We start from the raw sequence: 9,123 nt of genomic DNA on the forward strand, positions 1-9,123 counted from the left end.
GTCCTCTGGGTTCGCCCGGGTTCTGGCGCCATAGTGTCCTCTGGGTTCGCCCGGGTTCTGGCACCAAAATGTCTTCTGGGTTCACTCGGGTTGTGTTGTCATATTGTCCTCTGGGTGTGCAATACCTCTTGGAGACCTTGCTTTTAGTTCTTTCCCAGAAGTGGGATCGCTGGATTATACGGTAGTTCTATTTTTCATAGTTTGCAGAACCTCCATACGGTGTTCTACAGCAGCGGCACCATTTTACACCCCACCAACAGTGTACAAGGGTTCAGTTTCTCCCCATCCTCGCCAACACTTGTTGTTTTCTGAGTTTTTGATCATGGCCGTCCTAATGGGTGTGAAGGGGTCTCTTCTTGTGGTTTGGTTTGCATTTCTCTTGGTGATGACCCGGGCTGAACATCTCCACATGGGCTTATGGCCGGGGCTGAGCATCTCTGCCTGGGCTTACTGACCGGCGCTGAGCATCTCTGCCTGGGCTTATTGACCGGGGCTGAGCATCTCTTCATGGGCTTATTGACCAGGGCTGACATCACATCTCTGCGTGGGCTCATGGCCGGCGCTGAGCATCTCTGCATGGACTTAATGACCAGCACTGAGCATATCTGCATGGGCTTGTTGACCGGGGCTGGGCATTTCTTCATGGGCTTATCTTTTTTTGAGACGGAGTCTCGCTCTGTCGTCCAGGCTGGAGTGCAGTGGCCGGATCTCAGCTCACTGCAAGCTCCGCCTCCCGGGTTTATGCCATTCTCCTGCCTCAGCCTCCCGAGTAGCTGGGACTACAGGCGCCCGCCACCTTGCCCGGCTAGTTTTTTGTATTTTTTTAGTAGAGACGGGGTTTCACCGTGTTAGCCAGGATGGTCTCGATCTCCTGACCTCGTGATCCGCCCGTCTCAGCCTCCCAAAGTGCTGGGATTACAGGCTTGAGCCACCGCGCCTGGCTTCATGGGCTTATTGACCAGGGCTGACATCACATCTTTGCTTGGGCTTATTGGCTGATTGAACGGGCACTTGGGTTATTGCCACCTTTTGGCTTGGGTGAATGGTGCTCCTGTGGACATGGGTGTGCAAGCATCTGTGTGGGTTCCTGCTTTCAGCTGTTGGGATATATACCCAGAAGTGGGTTTGCTGGGTCATATGGTAGTTCTGTTTTGAATTTTTTGAGGCGCTGTCACACTGTTTTCCCTGGCCCCCTATGTGGCTGTGGTTTACCTTCCCCAGCTGTGGGCACTGAAACCAGGTCAGAGCATTTGCCTGAGAATCCAGTGAGTCCAGAGCTCTGCTGCTGACCCCACCTCACTCCGACAGCCCGGTGACCCTGGTACCCCAGCCAGGGGACTAATGTAAATGACGAGTTGATAGATGCAGCAAACCAACATGGCACATGTATACATGTGTAACAAACCTGCGCGTTGTACACATGTACCCTAGAACTTAAAGTATAATAATAATAAAAAAGGAGGGATCATAATAATAGTCACCAATAGTTACGGGTTCTTAGTACCTGCCAGACTGGAGACAGGTGTAGGGGAGCCAGGAACCAGCCCTCCACAGGCTGGTGTGTAGGGATTGAGTCAGGTGTGGCCAGGAGGCACTGGGCAGGTTACTGTCCCTTATGAAGTGTGGCTATGGCCACCATTAACGTGGGGGTGCCAGGGAATTCGCCCGACGCTCTCTGCCCTTGCTCCTCCCTGGATGAATCCTGACATGCCTGCTTGGCTCCCATCTCTGCTGCCCGCACCAGTTCCAGCCGCCGCCCTCTCTCCTCTGCCTGGCCACAGTTTCCTAACTGGTATTTCCACTTCAGGCCTCTTCCAGCCATTGGCCAGGGTGCCCCACGCTGTGCTTGGAATGGGACCACCTGCCTTACCACAGCCTCTCTGCTCCCACCAGCTCCTTTCTGGTTTTGGCAAAAGCGCCTTGCGTGTGCTGCTCCTTTGTCCCGGAGTGCCCTTCCTCTGCAGCCCGTGACCCGTCCTTCATGCCCTCAGCCTGCGGTGCCACAGCTGCTCCTCTGAGCACCTTCCTGGGCTGGTGCCGGCTGCCCCGCCAGGGGCCATGGGGTGTCTTCTCCACAGTTAGGGCAGCACTTCCAGCTCCATGGGTTTGTTGGCCTTGCCTCCTCTGTATCATTGCACTCAGGGTCCTGTCGGGCACGCAGTAGGTGCTCATTAAACACTTGGTGACTGGCTTGGTCATTGTGGTTCCTGGACGTGCAGTACTGCAGCTCTAAGGTGCACTGCCTGCTCCTTGTTCTTGTTCCCTAGTCCCTACTAGATGGCAAGCTGTCCCTTGGCGAGCCCATCCAGCCTGCAGCCTGCAGCGGAAACACATGCTTCTCTGGTTTTCTATGAGGGCCGCCCATGCTCTCAGGCCTGTCAGGAGACTATTCCGTGAGAACTGGACTATCAGAGCACCGCAGCTGGCAGGTGGTTACCTGGGCAATAGGTGTGAAGTGGACCTTGCCGGTTTTTGATCTTGCTTCTAAAATATTTTGGGCCGGGCATGGTGGCTCACACCTGTAATTCTAGTACTTTGGGAGTCCGAGGTGGGTGGATCACCTGAGGTCAGGAGTTGGAGACCAGCTTAGCCAACATGGCGAAACCCCGTCTCTACTAAAAATACAAAAATTATCTGTGTGTGGTGGCGGGTGCCTGTAATCCCAGCTATTTGGGAGGCAGAGGCAGAAGAATTGCTTGAACCTGGGAGGCAGAAGTTGCAGTGAGCCAAGATCGCATCACTGCACTGCAGCCTGGGTGACAAGACCAAAACTCTGTCTCGAAATGTGTGTGTGTGTGTGTGTGTGTGTGTGTATTATTATTATTTTTTTCTTGGCCAGCTGTGGTGGTTCATGCCTATAATCCCAGCACTTTGGGAGGCTGAGGTGGAAGGATAGCTTGAAATCAGGAGTTTGAGACCAGCCTGAGCAACATAGTGGAATTCCATCTTTACTAAAAATTTTAAAAATATTAGCTGGGCAGGACGGGGCGCAGTGGCTCATGCCTGTAATCTCAGCACTTTGGGAGGCTGAGGCGGGCGGATCACGAGGTCAGGAGATAGAGACCATCCTGGCTAACACGGTGAAACCATCTCTACTAAAAATACCAAAAATGAGCCGGGTGTGATGGCGGGCGCCTATAGTCCCAGCTACTCAGGAGGCTGAGGCAGGAGAATGGCGTGAACCCAGGAGGCCGAGCTTGCAATGAGCCGAGATCGTGCCACTGTACTCCAGCCTGGGCCACAGCGCGAGACTCCATCTCAAAAAAAAAAAAAAAATTAGCTGGACAGTGGTACGTGCCTGTGGTACCAGCTACCCCAGAAGCTGAGTTGGGAGGCCACCGTGACCTAGGATTGTGCCATTGCACTCCATCCTGGGTGAAAGAATAAGACCTTATCTCTAAAAAAAAAAAAACCAAAAAGCCCAAAACATTTTTATTTTTGTTTCTTGGCCCTTGGGTTTTGCAGCACAGGTATATTGCAGACTGCTGAGTGACGTTGGTTCCTGTCTGGGCCGGCTTGGTCTCAGGCGAACCTGTTGCCCTCCGAGCAGGAGCCTGGGCTCTCCTCCTGGCTGTGTGCTTCCGGCTGTGTGGGGTAGTCCTGTGTTGGGCTTGTACATATCCCAGGGCTTGGTCCATGTGGGAGAGTCTTGGTAGGCCTGGCCGAGCCCTTTGACCTCAGGTGGGCCACATTTAAACAATAGAAGTTGACAGAAGGGAAGGTAGCGTTTTGGAGGTACACGAAGGCTCTTTTCACTGGAGGAGCTATTGAAGGCCACGTGGGTTTACTTCCATACTAGATTTGCCCGGGGACCCAGGAACTTCTTTCAAATCCGCCCGACTCACCCGTTCATTTGCTGCTAGTTCTTTGGTGCCAGGCCATGTGCTGGGCCTCAGGGACACGGCACACGGATGGTCAGAGAGACCCATGCACACACTGGATCCCACATTGTGGAGTGGGAGTGCTTTGGGGACGTGGAACAGCAGAGCGGGGCCTGCAGAGCACCCCACGGGGAGGGCCATGGTGCCCCAGGCAGGAGGCGGTGCTTGGCGCTGGCTCCACAGTCTTCTTCCCTGTGTTGTTGTCAGTCATTGGACAGTAAGAGGCACCGCTCTGAAACCTGAGGGGCGGCCCGGTTGCTGTCAGGTGTGGACGGGGCCTACACTGGTGGCTATTCTGAGTTGGTTCGCCTTCCAGCACCCATGAATGTGACGCCCCCCGTGCTGGCTCCTCTGCCTTGGGTGGGACCTGGGATGGTGTGGAGAAGTCCCCGGGCTACAGCCCAGGTTGGATAAGAGGGTGGATGGTGGCACGTGGGACCCTTCACCAAGATGCTTCTGCCCCCAGGAACTTGGAGACTGTCCAGGCTGCCCCGGCTTGGCCAGGGACCACGCCTTGTTCCTCACCCTTCCCTTAAGAGGACTGGATGGTGGCAAGGCCCACGCACGAATGTGTGATGCGCGGGCCACTTCAAGGAGCACCTGCGTGCCTGGTGAGGGCTGCGGTTCCTTCTGGTCTGCCCTGTCCCTGACATAGGTTAGTGGGGACAGGGGCTTCTGTGAGCGTTCTCGTTCTGCCAGGCATCTGTGGACCCCGGACAGAGACGGTCAGCGACAGCTCACGGACCACACGCCACCCATTGCCCAGTTTCTGCCTGTTTTGTAAATGAGGTCTGATTTGCACACAGCTGTGCCCGTTTGCACCACAGCAGAGTCGGGACGTTATAGAGGCCGCGTGGCCTGCTGGGCTGAAGGCGTTCGCCGCCCGACCTCTCCCAGATGGAGCTTGTTGAACCCCGCCTAGGAGCTGCTCCCTGGGCCTTCATGATGTTGCAGCCTTTGATGCAGAAACACGTCTGGGGAACAGCCTGCTTTCAGACAGCTTTCAGCTTGTGGGAAATTGGGCAAGGGCAGTGGCAGGAAGACATGGCGAATCCGGGGAATCTAGAAGGGGCTTCCTTTCGGCTGTCTCATTGGCTGGATATTCCCAAGCCCTGGTTGCTAAGAGGGATGGAGAGAGTTGGAAAAAGAATGTTTCCACTAGAAACGCATCCCTCAATGTGTTTCCTGTGGCTGAGTTTATCTGCTTCTACAACACAGTGGTTTTTTCTTGCCTACCTGTGCCTAAACTTAGGTTTCCTTGCCAGCTTTGTTTTCTTTAAATAAACATCTGTGCAGGCCGGGCGCGGTGGCTCACACCTGTAATCCCAGCACTTTGGGTGGCAGAGGCGGGGGGGATCAATTGAGGTCAGGAGTTCGAGACCAGCCCGACCAACATGGTGAAACCTTGACTCTACTAAAAATACAAAAAATTAGCCGGGTGTAGTGGCAGGCGCCTGTAGTCCCAGCTACTCAGGAGGCTGAGGCAGGAGAATCATTTGAACCCGGGAGGAGGCGGTTGCAGTGAGCCGGGATCACGCCATTGCACTCCAGCCTGGGCAACAAGAGTGAAACTCCATCTCAAAAAAAAAATTAAATAAAAAATAAACATCCGTGCAGTCACTCTGCCAGGGTCCCCATTCAGGCTTCTAGGCAGAGGGGCCTGTGAGCTGTCATACGATGTGATGGATGGATTAATAGAAGCATATGCTGGGGAGGGTGGGGTGACTGGTGCTGAGCTGCTTCTGGGGCTGTCCTGGGGTTCAAGCAAGCTCAGGCCGTGGAGTCCAGTGGAGTCAGTTCGTGTTCCTGTTGTGCTACTTCTCTCTCACCCTGCCTCCCTGAACCCCACTTTACCCATTTGTCAGTTGGTTTAGTAAATGCTTCTTCCTTTCAACATTGTGACTGGGGGTGGGGAAATGAACACTGCTGGGAGCTTGTCACTCTCGTCCTTTCATCCTGCTTTGTACCCTCTGAGAAAGGCTTACTGGGCAGAGGCTGCCCTTCTGAGGTGTGGATGGAACTATTGGTGGCATTATTCTTATTTATTTATTTTTAGAGACAGGGTCTCAGCCGGGTGCGGTGGCTTATGCCTGTAATCCCAGCACTTTGGGATGCCAAGGTGGGCGGATCACAAGGTCAGGAGATTGAGACCATCCTGGTTAACATGGTGAAACTCCATCTTTACTAAAAATACAAAAAAAAAAAAAAAGTTAGCCGGGCGTGGTGGCGGGTGCCTGTAGTCCCAGCTACTCAGGAGGCTGAGGCAGGAGAATGGCATGAACCCGGGAGGCGGAGCTTGCAGTGAGCCAAGATCGCGCCACTGCACACTCCAGCCTAGGAGACAGAGTGAGATTCCATCTCAAAAAAAAAAAAGAAAAAGACGAAGAAGAGGAGACAGGATCTCGATCTGTTGCCCAGGCTGGAGTACAGTGGTGCAGTCATAGCTCATTGCAGCCTTGAACTCGTGGCTCAAGCGACCCTCCTGCCTCAGCCTTCTGAGAAGCTGAGACTACAGGTGTACACCACCACGGCTGGCTAATTTATCTTTTATTTTTTGTAGAGGCGGGGTCTTGCTTTGTTGTCCAGGTTGGTCTTGAACTCCTGGGCTCAGCGATTCTCCTGCATTGGACTCCCAGAGTACTGGGATTTCAGGCGTGAGCCACTGAGGCTGGCTGATGGTACTGTTGTTATTCTTACTGTTATTGTGCTTTCCTCACCATGGATGCTGTGCTGCGGACCTAGATTTGGATGATGTCCTTGGCTTGTTGGAGGAAGGCCCTCTCTCCTTGGTGTCAGGAGTTGGTGGTATGGAGCAGGCTTGGGTGTGTGGGAGGTCTGGGGGAAGTGAGGGCACAGTGCTGAGTCCTGAGAACAGCCTGTAGCAGGTGCTGCCAGCCCTCATCTGCCTGGGGCTTCCTCTTAAGGCCCAAGCTGGTGTAAGCCTGGACTGTGGCCCGGGTCCCCTGAAGATGGGTCTCCTGAGCTCACACCTGTGCTCAAATGCCCCTGCTAACCTCCACCTAAAGACCTGGAAACTGAGGGTTAGGACTGGCTTGACCTGGGCAGCCTGGCGCAAGGAACCTTACTCTCAACTCTTTGGGGCTGATGCAGGGATGGGAGCACAGGGTGTGGGCCTGCTTTGTCTACAGCTGGGGCAAGGACAAGCCGTGGTGGCCAATGGGCGGCCAAAGGCTGCTGCGCCTTCCCTGACACGGTCTCCTGCTTCCCGGGGCCCTCAGGCTGAACCGCTGTTTGTGTTCTGGGTGCCGTGGTCCTCTCTTGTGGCTGCCCACAACCCCTGCTCACCCACAGGCCCTTCCTGCCCCGCCCGTGGACTCCGGGCTTGGGTCCCTGCTCGGGAGCTCGTAGTGACTAGCGGGGCCTTGGGATGGTCTCAGAACTTCTTGCCCTGGCTCCCACACCCACAAGACAGTGCTGCCTCCCCAGCGCCTGTGGTTACGCAGTGGTGATGTGTGGGGCGTGAGAGCAGCATTTGTGGAACACTTTTTTGGAGTAGGGCTGTGTTTTTGCTGTTGTTACCGCTGCTGGCTGGGCAGGTTGCTGAATCTTTCCGGCACTGTTTCAAGTCGTCCTCTAACAGCCCTGAGCAGGGGCCCCGTCCAAGGTCATACAGCTGTGGCCAGCTTGGGCCTGGCTTCTGGCTGCCGTGACCCACTGCATGACTGTGCTCGAGATGATCCAGTGGATAGTGGGACACGTGCCCACTCCTCCAGGCTCTCCAGCCCCGGTGGTACTTCAGGCGACTGGAGCAGATGTGGACCAACCCCAGCCGGTGCTGGAAGCACAGAGGGCCAGGAGGCAACCCCCAGCCCCGCACAGGCGAGTGTTCCCTGTGTCCCTGAGCCGCTGTCGCTGTGGTATGTGGTGGCTGTGGGTTCCCCAGGCAGGTTGATGTGACTGAAAGTAGAGAGTGACTTGGGCTGGGTGGCGGGTTATCCAATGGCTGGGAAGGCCGTCTTGGACAGAGGGCATCGCTTGGGCAGCATCCTGGAGGCCAGGGAGGGGCCTCCATGGTGTGGAGGGCTGGGTGCCAGGATGGGGCTAGAGGGCAGTCTGCTGGCCCTGAGTCAGAGATGGGCCCACCCCACCCCGAGGCTTCAGTGCTGCCATACACACCCCCTCCTGCCTCGGAGGCGGCCTGCCCGGCTTGCTGCTTCCTGCTTCCCAGGCTCTTTGACCCCTTGGGGCCTCTCAGGAACTCTCATTTTGCATTTAAACCTCACCTTCTATCTCACGCATCTGTCCCAAGCCTGCTGGGAGGGAGTTGGGTGAGGGGAGGCTGCGGCTATTCACAGAGCCCTGTGCCCTCATGGCCATCAGGGCCACGGCCGCAGCAGTGTGAGGGGAGGGATCTAGAGGCAGCTCACACGAGTTCCCAGGAGCTGATTGCTGGGTTTTCAGGAATTCTGTGAGTTGGCCATTAATAAAAATGAAAGTACATAAACTTGCAGTTAAATTAATTATGTTGAAAGCAAAGGCATTGAATACTCAAACCCCATCGCTTCTGAATTATTTGATTGCATTTTACTATTGCGTGTGCTGCCGAGGTTCCCTGGGCCTGCCGCGTGTGTGGCGGAAACTCTGTGCAATGATGGCTGCTGGTAGGGCGGGAGTGTGGGCACCAAGGGCGGGGCACTGCCGCCACTCAGGGCCTCGCTTCTCCTTGTGTTGGTTGTCTAGACTTGCCAAAGTGCTGAGGAAAGTGTTAACGTGCAGATGAAGCTAAAAATCGTGTGATATCTGTAGCCGTTCATTACGAATGGCGTAAAAGCCTTGTGAAAATATGCTGCCATTAGAAAGCAGCTACCTCGTTCAGCAAGGACATTTCCCGTGTCGTAGACTAATAGGTGACGTTCCCCTGCATGTCTCCTTTCCACCTTTGTTGTGGTTTGTAAACGGAAACAGAAATACCAGCCAGCATCCGTGTGGTGTTCATTGGTGGTGGCTGCCAGGGGCCAACGGTGGAGATAGGATTTGAGCACAAATTCATGAAAGCATTCTGTGAGAGTCAGTTGTCAGTCCAGAATTTACACTTTATGAGTAGCGCACATTTCATGATTATTTGCAGATACATGCCGCAGGTGGTCAACATGCGGCATGTGCCTGTGCGTGTAGGTTCCCCCATGTGAAGGGTCCCCCGTGTGTAGGTTCCCCTGTGCGTGTAGGTTCCCCCGTGTGTAGGTTCCCCTGTGCATGTAGGTTCCCCCGTGTGTAGGTTCCC

The 9,123-nt window shown here is 54.9% G+C and overlaps 1 protein-coding gene across 5 annotated transcripts in view; it reads left to right on the plus strand.

Annotated features, from left to right (window-relative positions):
* The window catches only part of GRAMD4 (GRAM domain containing 4), an 88,699-nt gene that overhangs the window by 17,747 nt on the left and 61,829 nt on the right, over window positions 1-9,123 (plus strand). Inside the window, exon 1 of one of the 5 annotated variants that reach the window (XM_023221709.3) lies at window positions 6,507-7,721. The exons of the other annotated variants lie outside the window; for them this stretch is intronic. Coding sequence (XP_023077477.1) covers window positions 7,561-7,721 — 161 coding nt within the window. The 5' untranslated portion in view covers window positions 6,507-7,560. Of the gene's footprint in view, window positions 1-6,506; window positions 7,722-9,123 lie in introns of those variants that run through there. 5 annotated transcript variants of the gene reach the window in all.

The sequence above is a fragment of the Piliocolobus tephrosceles genome, chromosome 19, assembly GCF_002776525.5.
Source record: "Piliocolobus tephrosceles isolate RC106 chromosome 19, ASM277652v3, whole genome shotgun sequence".
NCBI classification, from domain to species: Eukaryota; Metazoa; Chordata; class Mammalia; order Primates; family Cercopithecidae; genus Piliocolobus; species Piliocolobus tephrosceles.